At 41.4% G+C, this 23,334-nt stretch overlaps 1 protein-coding gene across 1 annotated transcript; it reads left to right on the top strand.

Annotated features, from left to right (window-relative positions):
* The first annotated feature begins 1,041 nt into the window (after positions 1-1,041).
* On the top strand, positions 1,042-23,313 carry METTL14 (methyltransferase like 14). Its single transcript, XM_032224234.1, has 11 exons — positions 1,042-1,153; positions 1,506-1,594; positions 2,972-3,059; positions 4,520-4,600; positions 5,241-5,328; positions 5,975-6,065; positions 7,180-7,321; positions 15,932-16,024; positions 17,096-17,212; positions 21,751-21,961; positions 22,819-23,313. Exons 1-11 carry the CDS (start codon positions 1,088-1,090, stop codon positions 23,121-23,123), a joined length of 1,371 nt encoding a protein of 456 aa, XP_032080125.1. The 5' UTR covers positions 1,042-1,087; the 3' UTR covers positions 23,124-23,313.
* Positions 23,314-23,334: the final 21 nt, after the last annotated feature.

Raw genomic sequence — 23,334 nt, 5'->3', positions numbered from 1 at the left:
CAAACTCAGCTCTGTAATCTTAATTAATTAGTCTATTAGTATCCTCCTATCTTGCACTGCCATCAGATATTGAAAACACCTTAATTGGTTAAATGCTGGAGGCTTTTGCTTCTTAACCAGCTGGCAGCTAGCATGCTAGGCAATCAGTGGCACTAGCCTATTCCTCTCACTGTGCATTCTCCATTGTGTGCCTGTGTACTCACTTATAATCCATTCCTCTCCAATGAATATAGCAAATATTAATAGTCCAATAAGTGTGCCCTTCTTTCTGATTCAGTGTCCTCCTTTGGGCCCTGGAAATTCTACTTCTAAAGTACGTTCTTCTTATGCTCTCCTTTTAAAGCTATTAATCTTTCTAAGAAATATCTCTTATTCTATTACCTACAGAGAAGCCTAAGGTAATATTCATTTTAGGGCCTTCAAAATTGCATTTTTTTTCTTGCACAAGCTTGCTAAAATTGTTATAAATCATACAGTTTCTGCAGAGATGTATCACTACCGTATATTTTATTTTTCACAATAAGTTTACTGTTCATTATTTCCCCCCCTAATTTTTGCAACAGGTACATGAAAATTTTATCTATTGTAAGCTGAATGACGAAACAATACAAATGCCTCAACCGTCAGAAATAGGCGTAGTATAACTTTTGTGCACAAAAAATCGGTACGGTATGCTAAGAATGTGCGATCCGTTCCCCTCCCTTCCGTGTTTAAATAAATAATAATAGTCAAAAAAATTTGAAAATAGAATGATTAGCTGATATTATACGCCACAGTATTAGCCTAGGCTACAATGTTGTCCATCCTCGTCTGGGAAGAACGAAGAACCCATGCTTTTAATAAATAAAATATTGTGCATAGTATCTTAATTTGTAAGAACTCTGCAATATTTACATACTTCCTGGGAACCTTACTTTCTTCTAATAGGCAGAACTTCCAGTCTTCCGCCAGGAGCGCAGAAGTAGCGTCAGCGCTGGGTTATGACGTTTGGAATACTCTATTACCGGTCGGCGACACTTGCAAGTGTCGCGTGAAGTGAGCGTCAGCGAGGCGGCGACTTCTCAGCAGACGGCGCTGGCGGAGGAGGATGAACAGCCGCTTGCAGGAGATCAGGGAGCGGCAGAAACTACGCCGGCAGCTTCTGGCTCAGCAGGTAACTGCCGCCCGGTGACCGAGAGATCGTCCTTGGGAGGAAAGGCCGCCCTTGCGAGCCCCGTGGCTCAGACTTAAAAGGAGGGCGGGGAAACGCCTCTCCGGGGGTCTATTAGTGCAGAATTGTGATGCAAAGCAGGGGTCTCCAACCTTGGCCACTTTAAGCAAAGCTGGCTGGGGAATTCTGGGAGTTGAAGTCCTCCAGGCCAAGGTTGGAGACCCTTGATGTAAAGACCTACTGCGGCTGCGTAGATATAGTAACCCTAATAATATTATATAATGCTAATAGTTAGTAGAATATTGTCCCTGTAAATCATCCTCTGTTCCATTTTATTTTCTTCTCCTTATTTTAGCTGGGAGCTGAAAATGCGGATAGTATCGGTGCAGTACTCAACAGCAAGGATGAGCAAAGGGAAATTGCTGAAACCAGAGAAACATGCAGGTTTGCATTGTTTTTTTTAAATCATGCAAACATCACAGGGAGAATGGAAGTTTCTGCTAAGAAACTTTAGTTAATTTTGCTTGTTATTATTTTAACACAAGTTGAGTTTTTAATTTCCAACCAAATATTTGAACACAGATTCTGTCCTAGAATTTGAGTATTTATCCCTCAACACTGTCAAACCATTCGCTAAGTCAGTATTACTATTAGTCTTCTCATCGTTCCTATCACCCATCTCCTCCCAGTTATGATTGCAAGACTGTAACTTTGTTGCTTGTATCCTTATGATTTATATTGATATTGTTTCCTGATTGCTTATTTGTACCCTATGACTATCATTAAGTGTTGTACATTATGTTTTGTGACAAATGTATCTTTTATGTACAGTGAGAGCATATGGACCAAAGACAAATTTCTTGGGTGTCCAATCACACTTGGTCAATAAAGAATTCTGTTCTGTTCTATTCTATTTACTTTATTTGATATATTTGTGCCTCTAGTAATGCATAGTGATATGAATCTTATTAATTTTATATAGCAATAGCACCTAGACTTAAATACCACTTCACAGTGCTTTACAGCTCTCTCTAAGCGGTTTACACAGTCAGCATATTGCCCCCAGCAATCTGAGTCCCCAGTAAAATGTAGACATTTATGTATATCTAGCTAAATATTTAGTAAATCTGTGATAAGGCTTTATGTAGGGATACCATTGTATCATCAGACATGCAATGAAAAGTTACTCAGAAGAGAATTACAATAGTTAATATCATAAATATATAACAACACAGAAGAAAAGATTATATGTTGAAAATTCATTCATATGTGTGTAGTATATGTGTGTGTGTGTGTGTGTGTGTATGTATATATGTATGTATGTATGTATGTATGTATGTATGTATGTATGTATGTATAATATAAAGAGTTTAAAATGTCATTTTGTTTTCAGAGTTATGATTTCAATTCCTGAAATCAATTATCTTGAAATCTTAGTGAAATAAGGGAGAATGTTTTCAGGACTATGAGTTCTTTGAAGGGACTGCCTTACTTCAATCCTTTTTTATTTGCTAAAAGGCTACTGAATCCCATAATTCTTTTTATAGCAATAGCATTAAGGCTTATATAAGGCCCTATAGTGCTTTATAGCACTATTGCCCGCAACAATCTGTGTCTTCGTTTTACCGACCTCAGAAGGATGTAAAGATCTTTGAGTCCTTTCAAGACTAAACTCCAATCTGTTGGCAGTTTGCCTACAATACTTTTATAAAAAATATAGTCCTAGAGGCAGTACAACAAGGATCAGCACATCTTAAATTAACTTTTCATAGCATCTTATGAAATTTGTTTTAAACTAACATACAATATTCATATTTCTAGGGCTGCTTATGATACATCTGCTCCAAATTCTAAACGTAGATATCCTGATGAGGGAGAAGCTGATGAAGAAGAAATAGAAGAATATAAAGTAAGAAAGTGACTTTAAAAAAGAAAAAAGACAAATCTGTTTCAAAAATAGAAACACATGATTTGAATCTTTCTTATAAGAATCATCTTACATGCCCAAAATCTTAAATACTTACATTAAAAGATCTTATTGTAAATATTTAAAAGTATTTTAGCAAAGCTTTATAAACATTTTTGTTGGTTTTCTCTTTAGAAAGGACATTATTTTTGAATCTTATAAATAGGTATGATGTATTCTTCATAAGGAACAAATAAAATTTATTGATTTATAGGAATATACATATGTACATGCATACATACATAGAAAAAATTAGCACCCATTCACAATAGAGATTCTAGGTCAGGGTCCTGCAACCTTGGCAACTTAGACTTGTGGACTTCAACACCCAGTTTTGCTGGCTGAGGAATTCTGGGAGTTGAAGTCCACAAGTCTTAAAGTTGTCAAGGTTGCAGGCCCCTGTTCTAGGTGATTTAAATACAGGAAATCCTTGATTTGCAACAGCTCATGTAGTGAGCTGCTGCAAAATTACAATAGCACTGAAAAAAGTGACTTATAGCCATTTTTCACATTTATGGCTATTACAGTATTCCCATGGTCACATGATTGAAATTCAGATGCTTGGCAACTGATTAATGGTCATGTGATCACTTTTTGCAATCTCCTTATAAGAAAAATCAATGTGGAAGCCAGAGTCACGTAACAACTGTGTTGTTAACTTCAGTGATTCACTTAACAATTCTGGCAAGACAGGTCGTAAAATGGGGCAAAATTCATTTAACAGATGGCTCCATTGTGGTTGTAAGTCAAAGACTACCTGTAATAGAACTATGAAGAAAAACAAACAAACACCAACCAGCTATGGCACCAAATCACAAGATGATGTGATCATCTAAAATACATGAAGAGTTAGAAAGATCCACTTGCCTTCTGATACGCTCTCCATGAGTTCCAGTGTAGTATTGTGGTTGAGATATTGGATTGTCACTAGGGAAGCTCACTCTCAGCTCCAGAAGTTAAACAGAGCACTTTAGGCTTGTTATTCTCACTCAGTTCTGCGAAATTGTATGGATAAATAGGATGGAGCGCAACACATGCTGCCTTGAGCTCCTGAAGAAAGGGCAGGGGATGAATCTAAATAAATAAGTAAATCCTTCTTAAGTAGCAATAGTTAGGTGCATTATTAACCAACTTTGAAAAGACAAAGTATATGATACTAAAACATTTGGTTTTTTAAAATCATTTTAAATTTTATTTTTCTTGGTTAAAGAGTGTTTTTTGGGAAAATGTAATTGGTTCATTGACTGGTTTCCCAGACTTACACTGGGACTACTCATGATCTGCTGTTTCAGGGAGGCAGTATTCATAGACAGCCGTCTTCTTTCTTCATTAAGAAGCGGAATGCTAATGAGAAGAGAAACATCCTGTTTCTACACACACATAAAATGTGCTTTATTCCAAAGGATGAAGTGGAGCTTCAACAAGATGAAGAGAATCTACCATACGAAGAAGAAATTTACAAAGATTCCAGTACATTTCTTAAGGTAAATAGCGGTTATGATTTTTAAAGGTATTACATTTTTATATTTACTTTTTAAATTTGTATTGTATTGCATGTTATATCTTATTTTTACATTCAGAGGTCTTTAGTTTTTATATGACCAAAAAGGGTTGAAAATAAATTTACAAAATATTTCAACTTTATTGTTCTACTTTCCACTTGAATATTATTATTGAGATCTCTGGTTACACAAATTTAGGATTTGAATATGCTTTTAAGTTCAATAAAACTGATTACAGATGCATCTATTTCAATGTAGCTAACTTAAACAATATTTCAGAGTTGCCCTCAATACAGAAGCATCTCTGTACCAAATGATGGTTTGATGGAAATCAGAGAAAACATTTCACTCAAAAATAGCTGTTCCTCATTTTGGGCATTTATGTGCTAAAGAAAAATACATTATCTTGAGTATATAATTAATGCAGTCTGTTGATAAAGGAGAAATGGAATATATTGTCCAGAGTCATTATTAAAATAAATTATTATATCAGCAATCTGGAATAATAGTTAAGAGTCTAGGAGACATGGATAACCATATGCAGGTGATAATATCAAATCAGTGTATAAGTGATATGCTTTATTTTGCTAATGTTTATTCTTAGGTGATTTTCTTCTCTTAGGGGACACAGAGCTTAAATCCTCATAATGATTACTGTCAGCATTTTGTGGACACTGGACACAGACCTCAAAATTTCATCAGAGATGTGGGTATGTCAGAAGAATTTATAATAGAAGATTTCTGTGTACAGGGTATAAGAAGTTTTATTTATTCTTAGAAAAGTACAGGCTTTCAATTTTCTATTCATAGATGTATTTGAACTATCAGTCAAATGAAAAGTAACAGTGGAATTGGGAATTATGCTTAGACAAATGTGAGTAATAATTGGATTTTAATAGCTGTGATTATTGCATGTTCAAGTTTCCTAGTTTTAGAAGAAAGGTCTGTTCCTGTAATATACCAATCATGCCATAAATAGTTTCAAATAAGTAAGAGCTCTTATTACTCTTTGAAAATCCAGAGACATTGACATTAATTTGTATTGAGACAAGTTAAACTCCAAAAACTAATACAAAGAATTTTATTTTATGTTACGTTGTCTATGCATTGCATTTCATAGTAATTTAAGCACATTATACAAAATAATAAATGGGTTTAGAAGATGTGCACTGAAATGGCTAACACTCTGGATAAATATTCTTATTAAATGTTTGGCTAATTTGCGCTGAGCTTAAATCATAATGAAAAGAAACAATAGAGCTGTGATCTAAATCAAATATGTTAGGGTGCCTATTTTGTGATACATGTATTTGAAAGTTGTTTCTGTAGTATAACATATATGTGTTTTTCTCTTAGGTTTAGCAGATAGATTTGAAGAATATCCAAAACTCCGGGAACTCATTAGGCTGAAGGATGAGCTAATATCTAAATCTAACACCCCTCCAATGTAAATATTTTGAATAAACTGGATTCTTTTGTCTAGACAGGCTTATCTTTAGTTGACTCCGAATTAAGATTTTTCTATGAACACCTGTTGACAAAGGGAATATTTCAAGTTGTATATATAAACTTCAAAATTATTAATCTATTTTATTTGGTGTGCTTTCTTAATGAATTTTTGCTCTTGACCATTTTCTCAGATTTTCTTTTTTTCTTCTGCTGTTTGCAAATATCTCCAGTTCATAAGCCTTAGTTTGAAATGTGTAAATAATACAAATTTACTACATCAATGGATTAAAATAAGAATAATTTTCTTGGCGTAAGGGCTCCTTGTTAATAAATCAGGAATAGATAACTTGTGGCACTCCCTCATTCTTTGGAATCAATACTAATAAGATAGGGAGATGTAGTTCAGCAATATCAATTACCCCGCAGATTACCACCATAGTCTAAACAACTTTCTTGATGTAAAGAGACTTTACAAACCATTGGACTGTCTCCCATATTAAACAGCAAGGTTGCATTTCCATAGCTAGAATTCGTCTTGTGCAGCCCTCATGCTTGGTTCTCATTTGTTTTGAAAGTTCCGAACTGCTTCAGAAAATATTTTAAAGATGATGGGGTAGAAGTGAAGCAGGAAGAATCTGTTAAACTAATGGATGCTGTTTCAACAGTGATAGATTGCTAAATTATTGGATACAGCCCATTTTAATTAATTTTGGAAAATGGGTTTTTAAATTTAATTTTGTGCTTATTTCAGAAGTTGCTTATCCCACATTAATTTTTATTTAATTAGAATAGTAATTTTATAGCAGTATTCGTATATTTTAATAAGGTAATGGTAGCCAGATTAGCTTTCAGAATTTAATTTCTGAGTATTAACCTAAACAGTTATCAGATTTTATTTACAAATTATTTATTCTACAAATGTGAATTGCTTTCTCAAAGCAAGAAAATTGTTTTTCTGCACAACTATGTGTGTTGCATGTGTAAATAGCACATCTAAATCTAAGACAATTGCATAACTTGTTTTAAATATCAGAGTTGGAAAATGGACACTGAAGTTGTCAACCTAGAAAACTAATCAAATAATATTAATGTATTTCTCATTTGTATGATAGGTATTTACAAGCTGAACTGGAAGCTTTTGACCTTCGTGAACTCAAGTCTAAGTTTGATGTGATCCTTTTAGAACCACCGTTGGAAGAATACTATAGAGAGACTGGCATTACTGCTAATGAGAAATGCTGGACATGGGATGATGTGAGTTTGCTATAGAAAACAAACAAAAGAAAAATTAAGACTGTCTTGTTTTGTTACTATTTTACATGAATTGACTTTTGAAATGCCTTTTATCTAACTGCTTTTCAGATTTTCTGTGAATGCTCTTTCATCACCCTTTTAAAATATGAAAGATAAGCAATACCTTCATTTTTAAAACCATTTATCATTAGTAATTCTGTCTTAACATTTAGCTAATTTTAAAATTGCAGCTGCAGTAGGCTGCTGTCTACCATCATCTATATTGGTAGATTTAGAAACAATTTATACAATATGCAGTTACGAAGCAACAAAGTAAGAACTGTTGCATAAAAATAATATGAGCCATAAGAATCCTTCATTTAGTTTTCTTAGAACAAAATATGTAAAGAAATAAACTTTGAATATTTGGTGGTAATTATAAGACTTTTTAAAAAAAAAATCAAGGTTTGCTAAATAACATGTGCCAGATAAATAGCTCTCTAAGTTGTTACGGAGAACAATTAAGATAATAGAAAAAAAAGCAACTAAAATTTTGCATTTGAAGTATTGGTTGAATTTCATAATAAAAACAGCATTGTAGCCTTTGATCATGATTTTTTAATATTAAATCTCTGAATTTAATATGTTAAAATCATTTATCTTTAATAATTACAAAAGTAATACAGAAATAAGTTATAAAGTTATTGCTGTGTTTTCCCGAAAATAAGACATGTCCTGAAAATAAGTCCATATCAGATTTTCGGGGTGGGCAAAAATATACGCCCTCCCCTGAAAATAAGCCCTAGTGAAAGGGGTGGGTTTAGCCAGAACAGGGGACAGCCCTTCCTCAGTCACCGCAGGGCTTCTCGGCCCCTTAATCAGATCAGCTGAGCCGCTCCATTCACAAAACAGCTGATTCCCGGGTGCCGCTCAGACCTCTGCCTACAGCAAATGCAGGTCGCTTTTGCGGCAAATTGCAGCTGCAAAAGAAGCCAGAGGCCAAGCCACACAACTCAAATGCCTCATGCCCTCCTTACCTAACAGTGATAGTCATAGCAGGCAATTTTGTCCACAGAACAGGAAAGGAAGGCATGGAAATCAATACACCTGTGACATCAGAAGAAGCCCTGCGAGGAGACGCTGCTGCTGATGTGCAGGAATTCCCACCACCACTACCTGCAGATCTTCCTTTCAAAGAGGAGTTTCACTAGGATGAAGGCGACACAAACGTCGCCTTCAGCCCCCTCTTTGTTCTGGTGAAATTTCTCTTTGAAAGGTCGATCTGCAGGCTGGGTGGGGGAGATTTCCTGCACTTCAGCAGCAGCGTCTCCTCGCAAGGCTTTTTCCGATATCTCAAGTGTATGGATTTCCATGCATACAGGAGGATGCTTCTCACCTGCATATTCACATTGAAGGCTTGAAATGGGACGTTTTTGCAAACCAGTTGAAAATGTGGAGGAGGATATTCCTGCCTCTCACCCTGTTCTGAAGGTCAGCACAGACTGAGAACAGGATAAGAGACAAAATCCCCCCTCCCCATTTTCAAGTGGTTTGCAAAAACGCCCCATTCCAAGCCTTCACATTATCTAGGATTGCGAGGATTGAAGGATCGGAATGGAGCATTTTTGCAAACGGCTTGAAAATCAGGAGGGGGATTTTGTCTCTTATCCTATTTTTGGTCTGTGCTGACCTTCAGAAGAGGGTGAGAGGCAGAAATATCCCCCTCCCCAGTTTCCAAAGTGAAGGTGTGGGAGGAGTAACCAATGGGTATTAACCCAGCCCTTTTGCCTAGGAGACTGAGGTAATCTTTTGAGGCCACACCTACGTTCCTCCTCTGACCTCCCCAGATTAACCTCAGTCTCCGGCCTGAAAGGAGTGTTACTCTGACTCTCCCTTCACTTCGAAGACTCAGGAGTTTTTTTCCACAGGATTTCTTCTACAGCAAAGAGTTTTTACCTTAGAGTTCTTCAGCTGCGTTTCACCCCTCCTCTGCCGTGCTCAGCACTGCTGGATTACAAGCCTTGCTGCTTGCCAGTGTCTGCGCGCACCCCAAGCGACCGGACGGTCGCGTAAAAGGGGGAGGAAGCCTCCACATTGCAGGGAGCGACTGCGCGGCCTCCGAAGGGGCCGACGAAGACCAGTGAGGCCCGGGGATCCAGCGGAGATCAACACAACGCTCCCCAGCTCCAGGAGGAGGCTCGGACCGCAGATCGGCAGTCGCCATCTTGCCGCCACCATCTTGAGCACGTGAGTGAGCGCATGATCGGCGTTCTACGGATGCAGAAAGCACTCAAAAGGTACCAGGGAAGCCAGAAGAGGCTTCCTTTAGGACCTATCCGCAGGTGATCCGGGGCTCCAGAGTGGTACCTGCCGGCAGTCCAGGCCGCAGATCAGCGGCAGAAGAACGAAGAGAGCGGATTCAGGGACAGAAGACTGAATCCGACCATTTTAAAGCCGGCTGAGCAAGGAGGAGGTTGGTGGCACCGCAACTGTAAGTAAATGGTGGAGGTGGCAAGGACCAGGGAGGCTAGGCCTAGAGCCCCAGGGGGTGTGGATCCGGATGAGGGGACCTCTGGGGGAGTCTCCCCAGCTCCCAGGTGGAGATCCCCAGCTAGGAGGGACAAAGCCAAGGCCTCCAAGAAAGCAGTCCCTAGGAAGGAGGCTAGGACGACCAGGGCCTCGGCCAGAAGATTCAGGGCTACCATCAGCCCTTCCCCCTCCAGGTCCCGATCTCCCCACAGGCTTCCAGCCCTGGATGAGGCCTGGGCAGCATCCCCTGGTTCCCCAAGGGGCTCAGGTAGAGGGCACAGTTCCTTATCAACCCCCCATCGCCTGTTCCTCCAGCGGAGTCAAGGGCTGATCCATTTGGGCACAGAACCTCCAGTCCAGCTAGGCAGAGGTTGGCTCCTCTATCCCCTGACTCCAGGGAATCTCTCCAGCCACCTGAGCTCCAGCCTGCCTTACCTGAGCTCACTAATAGTTTCCAGGATATGTTAGCTAGGGCCTTAGCCCAAGTGATGGCCTCTGGGTCAGCAGCCTCAGAGCTCCAGGAGCAGGGCCCCCCCAGGAGCACTCCAGGGGCCACCAGGATCGCCCCAGTACATCGGCTGCCAGAGAAGCCAGGTCTCCCTCTCCCTCTATTGCAAGTGAGGCTTCCGATTTAGAGGAGGGAGAGTTGAAGGAGGTGGGGTTCTCTGAGGATGAGGAACCCCAGGCAGAAGGCGACTCCACCGTTGCTGGTCTTTTTCCCCCTTCCTTGTTTAGCTCCTTGCTCCGCAAGGCAAGTGCCACAGCGGATCTGGACCCCCCCCCCCACAGATCCTAAGCCTGTGTCCGAAACGACTACCACTAGCAAGGGCAAGAGGAAGAAGGGGCCCTTCCATAGACCACCCATGGCTAAGGAGGAGATTCCCACGCCAGAGATGTTTCTGGAGGTGCTCAAATCTCAGTGGGTGAAGCCAGGGTCTTTCCCCACTCCACGGGGAAATGAGAGGAAATTTTATAACCTTAACCCGACCTTTGCTCAAGCTCTCCAGGTCCTAGCTTCAGCGTCAGCAGTGATCACAGGGGACATCGCCAGCTGCCTCAAGGCTGAAGACAAGAAGGCAGACATTGTGCTGCGCAAGACGTTCCAGGCTATAACAGGGCCATTAGGGCGGCGGCTTCGGCTTCTTTCTTTAACAGGTCCACGATGCTGTGGTTGGAACAGCTGAGGGACAGGACTCCGGCCTCAGAGGTTCGCTTGTTGCAGGACATCTCCAAGACCCTGGCAACCACACAGTTCTCGGCGGACGCTACACTGGACGCAGTTAAGTATGCGTCTCGGGCAATGTCATCCTCAGTGGCTTCTAGGCGCCTGTTGTGGCTACGCCATTGGCAGGCAGAGTCCTGGATGAAGTGGCACCTAACAGGAGCAGACTACACCGGTGAGAAGCTGTTTAGAACTGCGCTGAATCCTATCCTGGTGGAGGATAAGAACAAGCGGAAAGTCTTCCCAATGACTTCCAGGCACTCAGACTTCCGGCATGCGCCATATCCCAGGAGAACTTCGTACAGACTGCCTGACGTGGAGACCCAGAACCAGAGGTACCAGAACCCCAGGTTCCACAGGCAGGGGGATAGGCAGTTCCATAGAGACACGTTCAGAGGCCAGCAGCAGGGCAAGCGGCCCTTTCGAGTAGGAGGCGGTCGCCCCTTCCGCAGGTTCAAGTGATCCATCCACGGATCACCCTATTGGCGGTCGCCTCTCCCTTTTCGCGGATGCTTGGGAACGAGTCACCTCGGATGAGTGGGTTCTCCAGACTGTAAGGCTCGGGCTGCAGTTGGAGTTTCGCTCACTCCCCCCTAGTAGGTTCCGCACCTTCGCCTCCTCCACAGATCCAACCAAGCGGGCCCTTAAGGCCAAGGCCATCAAGCACCTGTTAGAGATCAGGGCCATTGAAAGGGTCCCAGAGGGGGAGAAGGGCTCCAGTTTCTACTCAAACCTATTCCTAGTCTCCAAGAGTTCAGAGGGGGTGGAGAGCCATCCTGGATGTTAAACTCCTCAATTCCAGGGTGGTCTACCGCAAGTTTAAGATGGCCTCCTTAAAGTCCATCTTAGAGGGCATCCGTCCGGGCGATTTCCTGGCCTCCATTGATCTCACAGAGGCATACCTGCACATCAGAATCACCCCGGAACACCACAAATTCCTTAGGATTTCCCACGAGGGCAACCACTTCCAATACAGGGCTCTCCCCTTTGGGCTGGCCTCAGCCCCCAGGACATTCACCAAGGTGCTGGCTGCAGCCGCAGGCCACCTGCGCTCCCTCCCAGTCCGTTTGTTCTGTTATTTGGACGACATCCTCATCTTAGCTAGGTCCCCAGAATCTGCCAAGCAGGACTTGGGGACTACCATCGACACCCTCAGGGCCCTTGGATTCTCCATTAATTTGGAGAAGAGCCACCTGGTCCCACACACCAGGCTCCAGCACCTAGGATCCATTATAAATTCAGTGGCTGGAGAGGTTTTCCTTTCCCAAGATCGAAAGGACAGCATTGTAAAACTGGTTCATGAAATTCGCAAGTTACGCTCTGTCCCTGTAGTTCTTCTTTCCAGGCTCCTGGGGAAATTCATCTCTTGCATAGGGATTGTGCCGTGGGCCCGACTACATGCCAGGGAGCTTCAGTGGTTCCTACTCCCATACCAGAGAGCCGAGACAAACGACACCAGCTTCAAGGTTCGGGTGTCACCCCAGGTGCTGCTCTTGTTCCGTTGGCGGCTGTCCCCAGCTTTGAACAGGGTATGCCTCTTCAGAGAACCAGCAAGAAGGATCCTCACCACAGACATAAGTCTCTTCAGCTGGGGTGCCCACCTGGAGACCCAGATTGCCCAGGGCCACTGGACTCCAACAGACCTGCGCAACAACATAAACTGGTTGGAGCTCAGGGCCATCCACCTGGCCCTTCGTCACTTCAAGAGCACGGTGACCGGGCATCATGTCCTCGTCCTGACGGACAACGTGGCGGCCAAGGCTCATGTGAACAGGCAGGGCGGCACCCATTCCAAGGCTCTTCGCGACGAGGCCCTGCGACTGGGGAACTGGGCAGAGAGACACCTGCAGTCCATCAGAGGGAAGCACATCTCCGGAACAGAGAACCAGCAGGCAGATTGGCTCAGCAGGGACACGATCGACAATAGGGAGTGGCAGCTTCATCCCTCGATCTTCCGACAGATCCGCAAGAGGTTCGGACATCTGACAGTGAATCTCTTCGCGACCCCAGAGAACGCCCAGCTGCCGGAATTCATATCGAGGTTCCCGGCCAGGGGAGCCATGGACATGGACGCCCTTCGATGCAGATGGCCACCAGGTCTTCTCTACGCCTTTTCCCCCCTTCCCCTCATTCCCGGGGTCCTGAGGAGGGTGGTGGCAGAGGGAGCGGAGGTAATTCTGGTGGCTCCCTTCTGGCCTCACTGCCCCTGGCTGGTAGACCTAGTGGATCTGTCCTCAGCCCCTCACTGGAGGATCCCAGCGGGGGAGGTGACTCTGCACCAGGGGTCCCTGGAGCATCCGGCTCCGGAGTGGCTTCATCTGACCATCTGGCGATTGAGCGGGAACAGCTGAGAGAGGCTCAGTTTTCCGAGAGCGTCATCAAGACAGTGGAGGCGTCCAGGAGACAGTCCACCACGTATATTTACAACGCCTCCTGGGTGGCCTTCATGGACTGGTGCCGAGCTAAAGGTCTCCACCCAGCTTTGACCTCTGTCCCACAGGTTCTGGATTTCCTCCAGGAGGGACTAGAGAAGAGTCTGGCCACTAGCACCCTAAGAAGACAGGTCTCCGCCCTCTCTACGGTCCTGGGGGGGGGGGGTGAATGCTGCTCCCTTGTCCCAACAACCGGTCCTAAGGCGCTTCCTTAAGGGGGCAGCGAATCTGAAACCCCCAGTGGTCCATCGATTCCTCACCTGGGACCTACCCACGGTCCTCCAGGCCTTAATGGAGGCACCATTTGAAACTTTGAGGGAGGTTTCCCTCCAGTTTCTGACCCTTAAGGTCGTCTTCCTGGTTGCCATCACCTCAGCCAGGAGAGTGTCTGAGATCAACGCTCTCTCAAGCAGAGCGGATCTCTGCACCTTTCTAGAGAACCGGGTCATCCTCAGACTGGACCCTGCGTTCATGCCCAAGGTCAATTCCCCATTCCACAGGGCACTAGAGATAGTTCTGTCGGATTTCTGTCCCCAACCCTCCAGGGAGAGGGAGAAATCCTGGCACAAATTGGACGTCAGAAGAGCCTTGCGCATTTACCTGAAGCGCACGGCCCCCTTTAGGCGGTCGGAAGCCCTCTTCGTATCCTATCAGCCATCCACCCGAGGGGCCAGGGTCTCCCCGGCCACCATTAGCAGGTGGATTAGAGCGGCCATATCTCAGGCCTACGGGGCACGGGGACTCCAGGTTCCAGAGGGCATCACAGCGCACTCTACCAGAAGTGCGGCCACCTCAGCAGCCTGGTCCACCCAGGCACCCATAGAGGAGATATGCCGGGCCGCCGTCTGGTCTTCTCCCTCGCCTTTCATCAGGCATTACCGGCTGAACGCTTACGCCTCCGCGGAGGCTGCCTTCAGCAGGAGGGTATTGCAGGGAGTCCTTGACTCTCCGGGGGGCTCAGGCCCATCTAATCCCTCCCAGGACATCTAGCTTTGGTATGTCCCATTGGTTACTCCTCCCACACCTTCACTTCGGAAACTGGCAGTTGGACTTACCTGAACTGCATGTTTCAAAGAAAGGTGTGGGAGGAGTCACTTCCCCCCCCCCGGTGTAGGGCGCCCAGCGCCAAGGGGGGCTAAGTTAGTTCAAGGGTCAAGCAATAGCAGACAGGAAGGATGTGTGTTGTGCTGTTCTTTGTCTGTCCTTCCTTTCAGGTGCTCTGCTACGAACCATCGGTTAATCTGGGGAGGTCAGAGGAGGAACGTAGGTGTGGCCTCAAAAGATTACCTCAGTCTCCTAGGCAAAGGGGCTGGGTTAATACCCATTGGTTACTCCTCCCACACCTTTCTTCGAAACATGCAGTTCAGGTAAGTCCAACTGCCATTTTCAAGCCGTTTGCAGAAACGTCCCATTTTGAACCTTCAGCATATTCAAGGATTGCAAGATTGAAAGCTCGGAATGGGGCATTTTTGCAAACGGCTTGGAAATGGGGAGGGAAGATTTTACTTCCTCTTACCCTGTTCTGAAGCTCAGCACAGACTCAGAACAGGATAAGAGGCAAAATCCCCCTCCCCTTTCCTGACAATTGTTCTTTCCTTGGGATCTCAGCGCAGACGCACATCCCCCAAATGCTCTATCCGAAGCCTCCTCAGAGTTCCCAAGGAAAGGATGGTGTGTGTGTGAGAGAGAGAGAGATCCCCCCCCCCCCAGGCAGCCACATCCTTCCACTAACCGTCTTTCCTGCTCCGTTCTTTTTTTTTCTTTTTTGCGAGAACGTGGAAGGTATTTTCTGGTATTTTTTTTTAACCATAGGTGCACAGTCTACTTTTCTTGTCCTGCACATGGAACGGAGAATGGAGCTGGAAAGCAAGTTAGTAAAGGGATACGACTGCCTTGGAGGGAGAGGTTGTGTGTGTTCTGCCAGGAAGAGCCCCCCCCCCCCCCCCCCCCCAGGAAGGCCAGAGCAGCACAGTCAGCTGTTCAGTGTCCAATAAGCAGGGCAGGCAAGGCCAGGATGCAAGGAGAACTTGGGTCATTGTGGCCACAGGCAAGCAGGTGGTGGGACGGAGAGGGTGAGGCTGGTGGGCTTGCTGCCTCCTGCACCTGGAAAATAATAAGACCTCCCCGAAAATAAGGCCAAGCCCCTATTTGGGGAAACACGGTGGTATTATTATTATATAGGCAAGTATCTTTGCCTCTATATTGGAGCTATTTATGCACTACTGATATCAAACATGAATGTCTGCATAGTTGTATTTTCTTTGCCTTTTATTTTTGATACTTTGACACATCTAAAGAAGTAGATAAAACTGGTATATTATTTAAGAAAAACCATTTATTTATTATATAATTCCTTCCTGGTGCTTTCCCTCAGGTGTAGGGTGTTTACTGAACTCTGCTGTGCAAATGCTTTTGCTTAAAACATTACACATTTTCTACTTTTTGTAGATTATGAAGCTGGACATTGAAGAAATTGCTGCCCCACGATCATTTGTCTTTCTTTGGTGTGGTTCTGGTGAGGGCCTGGATCTCGGCAGGGTGGTAAGATGATGTAATTCTTTGTCATTGACATTAATAATAACTGGTTCAATGAGGCTTTCAGATAAGGCCAGCATATAAAAAATATCTAAAGTCTAGAGTCACTGACTAGAGATTCTGACTAAGAATCAACTACAGGAAGTCTTGAAAGCCAAGTTCTACATATATTTGTAGGGTCCATTTTTGTCCCTGAGGATTTTATTCCACTAATTGCTGAGTATAGTGGGTGGGTTTCATTTCCGTTTCAAGGACTCTTGAATGAGCACTTTCTGAGATCATGTGGCCAGGATAATGTCATGGAGTGCTCTTACTTTTCCATCGAAGTGGTACCTATTTATCTACTTGCTTTTCCATGCTTTCAAACCAGATTAGCAGGAGCTAGGGTGAGGACAGGTGCTCACCCTATCACATGATGTACGGGTCTCAAACCTGGGCTGTTGGCTTTCCAGCTGACAAGCCCAGCATCTTAACTGCTGAACCATCACACCGTCTTCTGTACATTGCATACATACATAAAATTGTGCCACCAGTATGTTTAATGCCATAGATAATAATGTATAAATCACCCATATGAGGTAATATGAAGCATATTTTTAAAATGTTGAAAGGATTCAAATAAATATATACTATAATAGAGACATTGCTTGAAAACCTGTTAATTGCAATCTGGTCTCTAGGAAAATTACAGAAGAAATCAGATTTTTCTTTTAAAAAATTTGAATTAATAAATTGGACAATATCCAGAGTTAAGCCTACTTAGTTGGTTAACAATAGTGGAGCTTCATCCTCCCTGTACTTGTATTTCAGTCCTCCTGTAAAAGAGGATCACAGTTCCTACTGAATGAGATAGTTCAGGAAAAAGGTGATCTCATCTTGAGCCCAGAGGTACATTAGTGATGCACTATCCCATTCAATAGGATCTGCCAACATTCTTTTTAGGAAAAATTAGTGAAAAATGAAAAGAAGAAATTTGTTTTCAGCAGCCTTGTTACCTTTGTCTAAATTTGTCTCCAATGCATTGTTCTTATTTTTTGCTGTATTGTACAAAAATTCTGTTTTGTTGAACTCTGGTAGTGTTTACGCAAATGGGGATACAGAAGATGTGAAGATATATGTTGGATTAAAACAAATAAAAATAATCCTGGGAAGACCAAGACTTTGGATCCCAAAGCTGTTTTTCAAAGAACGAAGGTACATCTTTGAATTTCTCTTTGTCCTCTCCCTGTTATGGAATGTCAGTGGATGCTTTTTAAGTGCTCTGTAGCTATTGGTGATAATTTTAGTGTTACAAAAATACTTGCAGAACAAGTGGCTTCACTTACTACTTAAAATGTGTTTAAGAGTGAGTATTGAACTTCTGTCTACAGCATGAAACTCTGGAAAATTCTGGGAAATACTTATTCGCTTATTTTATTGAAATGCAAATGAAAATATTATGGAAAAATTAGGCTTTTTTCACCTTTCAGAAGAGGTGTGGAATATCTTTTATAGTTTTCTTTTTTGCTGAACAGTTGCTGTAGTTAGGAGTTCAATGTGGTTAGCTTTCATTTTGTTCTATGTTGAGATATAAATTAAATGGAGGCAAGGGAGAATTCTTCTGATAGTGTGGGGCTGTGTTTAACTTCTTTCCAGTATTCAGTACTTCAGCAATATTTGGACCCTTACCTATTGCTCTGACAACTATACTTACTGCTTGAGCAATTGTTTTGTAAGAAGAGCAGATGTTGAGATACTTCTATATGTTTGACAGAAATTCATGAATCTTCCTCACCCTTTATCTAATCATGGACCATAAAATAAAATACAGATAGTCCTTGACATATGACCATTTCTTTAGCAAATGTTTGAAGTTACAACAGTGCTGAAAAAAGTGACTTCTTACTGGGTCTCACATGCATGTACTCTTTCCGTAGTCATATGATCAACATTTGATTGCAAACTCTCAAGCTCCTCTCAAACTCCACCCACCTATGTTTCCCATCACTGCCTTTTTGGTGATAGTTTAAGTAGCATTTGTTCAGTGCTGACGTAACTACAAACGGTTTCTGATCAAGTTGTCATTAAGTAAGAACTATCTATATTTGTGTATGTCCCTTTATTCTGCTATTTCTAAAGCATTTTCAAACTATTACTTATCACAACATTTAATATGGAATTATGAGTATTATTTAAAATTTGTATATATCTTGTGCCATAATAATTCATAAACACAAACTAGCTGGTCAGATATGTTTAGCACAACAAGGTGGATGGGAGAGTGAATTGATCTTTACTCTAATGAAATTCCAATGTTAGACATTCATCTAAGTTCCTATTTGCATTTTGGGGCGGGGGGACTGCTTGGGTGAAATCACAATTCCACTTGGCAGAACACATATGGTCTTGCAGCTGGTAACTTCATTTGAGCCTTGTTTATTATTGTCAGTTTTCTGAATGCTAGTGCTAATGTTTATAGAATTATTTGGACAATGTAAAATGGATTCATGGCTGAGGCAGTAAGTATGCAAGCTCTCAGTGCCTAAATATCAGCATTTGTGGGGAGGATTAAGATGGCAAATAGGCTGTGGACCACGAGTGTGAGAAGGCTGCAGTAAGTGACAGGATGGATTTGATTTAAATCAAATCGATTTAAATCATGATTTAAATCACTAGTAAAAAGGCTTGGTTTAAATCAACTCAATTTAAATCATAATTTTTAAAGAGCAGCTGTCATCTCTGCCCCACAGTGCCTCCTACTCTGAACCAGCTGTTGACTTACTGAGAGTCCCAATATTGCAGCATGCACACCATGCTATATAACTAAGCTCCATTTCATGCTGAATAAACTAAATTATTAATATATCTTAAATAGAAAACTATCTTAGATAGATTTTTTTACTTCAAAAGCATTTTATTAAAATAAATTTAATACAAAATTTAAAAAATCTGTTTTAAATCAAAAAAGTTGATTTAAATTAAAAATATCTGACTTTTTTTTTAATCATTGATTTTTATCCACCCTGGTAAGTGATGATCCACAACCACACTTAGAAAATCACTGCCCTAGAAATAGTTTCAGGGGGCTATTTGAGCATCTTCCTCAAGACTATTCTAAGCTGCCTCCTAAAATACCTTTTCCCTAGAGGAAAAAAGAAAAATTAGGTTCCTGAAATACTCAGTATCATTTTTGGTAATAGTAAATTCTATGTCACTAAACAAAATTTAACATTTTTAAATATATCAGGATTTGTCATAGAAATTTTAAAGAAGTATTCTATAGTAATAAATAATTATGTATGTCTTAAAATTATTTGTTACTTTTTATGGGTTTTTTTGAGACTGCAAGTCTCAAAACATAAAGAAAAAGTAATCACTATATATTTGTGTGTTTTTTTCTTTTTCTTTTTTTTAATCAGTTACTTCCACAGTGGTTTAGTCTTTTTTTAAAATCAAGGTCTACAAATATTAGCACTGACATACAATATCAATGTTCTGCAAACTAGGTGATTCCAGATGTATTACCATGATGTTTAGGGATTATGAGAATTGGAGTTCAATCCATCTGGAAGTTGCCATGTGAGAAAAAGTTGTTTTAAGACAGTATCTTGCCTAATCCAAGTAATGTTGCTTGCCAGAGATAGTAAAAGTGAACTGTTTTCTATATGTGAAGGGACATCTTTCCTTCCCTGGTTTTTCAGAATTTGGAACTTAACATAGCTTTTGGGAGAGTTCTGGAAATTATTATTCATCTTTACTCATAATTTTGTAAAAACCATCTGGTGGCTTCAGTAAAGCAGCATTTAATAATTTGTGGGAAATTGCCCTTTTGGATCACATTCTTCTGAAACAAGATAAATCTATCCACCCTAAATATAACTCTGTAGACTTCCCACATAAAGGCCTCTTATACAATTGCATTCCAATATCATCTTTAAAAAGAAGATATACAATATCATTGTCTGTTTCTTTTCCTTTTTCAGGGTGGGGGAGGAGGTGTTAAAACCTGTTTGTTCAAACTTTATGTTGTATCCATGTTGTGATAAATAAAACACAATCATACTTGTTTTATACTCAATGTTTACTTCCATTAAATTGTGATTTATGAGTATATACAAGGAATATACAGAGTTTTGAAAATAGTTTATAAGAAAGTATTCATTATAGTTTAAAAAGCCTATTTGCAAATCAGCATATAAGCATGAAACTGTATTAAATCAAGATGGGTTTGAAGTAGCTCATAAAACATTTTGCAGATTTAGTGTTTTCTATTGCTTCTGGAGTTGTTAGAGATAATATATATTACACTAAAATTTGTATAGACACACACACAGACACACACAAAAAATGCTGAGGGTGGGTAATGTGTTGAGTAATGTGTTCTTTGACAGAGATGTGAGTAATTTGATCAATAAAATTTATCATAACATTTAGCTCAACTCTATTCAGGGCAATAATTTGGGTGGTAAAACAAGCCACTTTGGATCTTTTTTTTTTTAACCTGCCACATGCATTTGTGATTGTGGAAAAAAATTGTAGGAATGTTGTGTATACTTTCTTGAGCTTTAGAGAAAAGGCAATGTCAGGCTTGGAAGCCATTGAGGGGGGGGGGGAGGGAATAGGGCCTCAAGCCTGCCACATATTCAAACATAGTTACTGTTCTGTCCCCCCTTCTTCGCTCATTAACAGACGACAGTCAGACAGACTTAAAAGGAAAGAACTTTATCAGCCTCGGCTCACGCTGGCTGCGAGCCCAAAAATAAAGTCTTTGGCAAGAAGATAACAGAATGCAAAAACAAAGATCTCTTACAAAGCAATTCACTTCTCTAAGCGTCTCTTTGAATCAGGGTTACAGAAAGCAAATCACTTCTCCAAGTGTCTCTCACAAACCACGACCGATGATCAATGAACCATGAACGAACGACGAACGTTGACTTCTGCAACCAGGGCGTGGCACCATCTGTCCTTTTATCTCCAGAAGACCACACTAACGAGCCCCAGCTGCATTGTTATTCCTTCATCCTGACTCAACTCACAGCAAACATCTGCTGAGTCACAACAAGTTACTATGGGAAACTGGGAGGGGGGATGGCATGGAGCTTGGGAGATGTGTAGCCATAACAACATTCCTTCTTAGAAAGTCAAGGTCGCCTTATCCCTGCATCTGGATGGATGTGGATGGGAGGAATCTTCATTCACGGCAGTGAATGATTTGACCATTTGATGGATTTGTGGGTGTTGAAGCAGGGCCTTGAATTTTCAACTGGGTGGGGAAAACCTGGAAGCTTTCAGATTTGGGTTTTCCTAGATGTGCCAAAATGGCTTCTTTATAAATTGGTGTTTTGAGGAACTTCTTGCCTCGAGCTATTTCATAGAGGATGCTATTTGGAAACCTGACAGGCAAAATATGTATCTACCATAATAACATCAATGTAATGTAGTTTTATTGTAGACTTCTTTCTTACCTTGGAGTGTGGCATTACTGATTTTACAGCAAATATTTTGTTTCAGAACATTTTTCTAGGGTGATACTTTTCAGATAGGGATTTTCATGTTCTTACTGCTGCTTAATGATTTTAATTGTTTTAATATTTTATGGAGGTGTACAAAAGCCATAGAACATCTTGGTCCATGATGATTTTTGATGAATTACATAACTGAACTTACAAAAAAGTCACGTTCTGTTTTAATTTCTTCTATCCCTCCCATCTTTTTTGATATAAAAGAAAAAAATGTTTCTGTTTTCTCTTTAGGAACATTGCCTTATGGGCATTAAAGGAACTGTCCGCCGTAGTACAGATGGTGATTTTATCCATGCTAATGTTGACATTGATTTAATTATCACAGAAGAGCCAGAAATTGGTAACATAGAAAAACCTGTGGAAATATTTCACATTATTGAACATTTTTGTCTTGGAAGAAGGCGGCTTCATCTTTTTGGACGTGACAGTACCATCCGTCCAGGTTATTCTCAGTCTTGCTTTGTACTAAATCATTTCAAAACCTAAATATGAAAATTTCATAAAATTAATTTGTATGCTTTACAAATTTAGAGGAGTAGTTATGGCTTCCAGTGCAGTATAGTGGTCTAGTTGAGCATAAAGGACAACTTTACCAAGCTCATTTTCTTAACTAAATGACTATAGACATAATGGGGATATAGGCATTCAGCAGACAGGCATATTTGGTTTTTTTTTTTTTTTTGCTCAGAATTGTTGCTGAGTATTCCTAACGTTCTAGAATGTTTCTTTATCCTCAACTGTGTCATTTCATATTGTAGTAGTTCAGCCATTCTAATCATAGAATGGATCCTTGAAACTAGCCACCCCAGAGTTGTTTCACTCAGAACTCCAAACAAAACTAATTTCCCATTTGTATATTACAGTATTTAGATACTAAGGCCAAAATACAGGTATGAAACTGACATCTAAGTTGAAATAAACATGAAAGGCAGAAATAAATGTATGACTTTTAGGTGTGATACCTGATTTTCAATAATTTTATTAATAATTGAATTGTGTTTTTAAAAAGTCTTACTAGCAAGCTAAGGAGGGGAATGTCTCATATCATTGAAATACTGTCCTAGTGGATTAATTTTAAGCACCTGTGGTTTTTGAAAAGGCCATTCAGCTACATCATGTAGAGTTTTATTGGTAATTCTACTTGCTCTTATTTTATGGGAATAGTTGCTTCTGCTCCTACTTTGACAATACAAATTATGCTAAATTTAAGTAGTATTGAAGAACCAATCAGGAAAGGATTAAGGGGTTCAATTTTGTATGTGGCTCACTCTGCCCTTTTGTTCCCTCCCCTCCCCTTAGGCTGGTTAACTGTTGGACCCACACTCACAAATAGTAACTTCAATGCCGAAACATATACATCATATTTCACAGCTCCCAACTCCCACCTGACTGGCTGTACAGAAGAGATTGAGAGACTCAGACCAAAATCACCACCACCAAAAGATCGAGGAGGTGGTGCACCAAGAGGTGGAGGAAGAGGCGGGACTTCAGCTGGTCGAGGAGAAAGAGGCAGAGAGAGAAACCGAACTAATTTCAGGGGGGAAAGAGGTGGATTCAGAGGGGGACGGGGAGGTACTCATCGGGGTGGCTTTCCCCCTCGCTGAGCAATGAGAATCTTCATCTTTTTTCCTGCCTTTATCCCACTGAGTTTTTGTTTAAAAAAATACTGTCATAGTTCTCCAGTTACCTTTATTAGCAGCTCACTCTAGAACTACTCACAAAAATATTTTTGTACCTATTATGAACCAGTCTTGTATAATAATCCAGATCTTACAATAAAGCACATTTACAGTGGAACTCTCTGACCTTGGTTGT

This window comes from Thamnophis elegans, chromosome 9, assembly GCF_009769535.1.
Source record: "Thamnophis elegans isolate rThaEle1 chromosome 9, rThaEle1.pri, whole genome shotgun sequence".
In the NCBI taxonomy this organism is placed as follows: domain Eukaryota; kingdom Metazoa; phylum Chordata; class Lepidosauria; order Squamata; family Colubridae; genus Thamnophis; species Thamnophis elegans.
The sequence above is the reverse complement of the archived record's forward strand: the minus strand, read 5'-3'. Positions and strand labels throughout refer to the sequence as shown.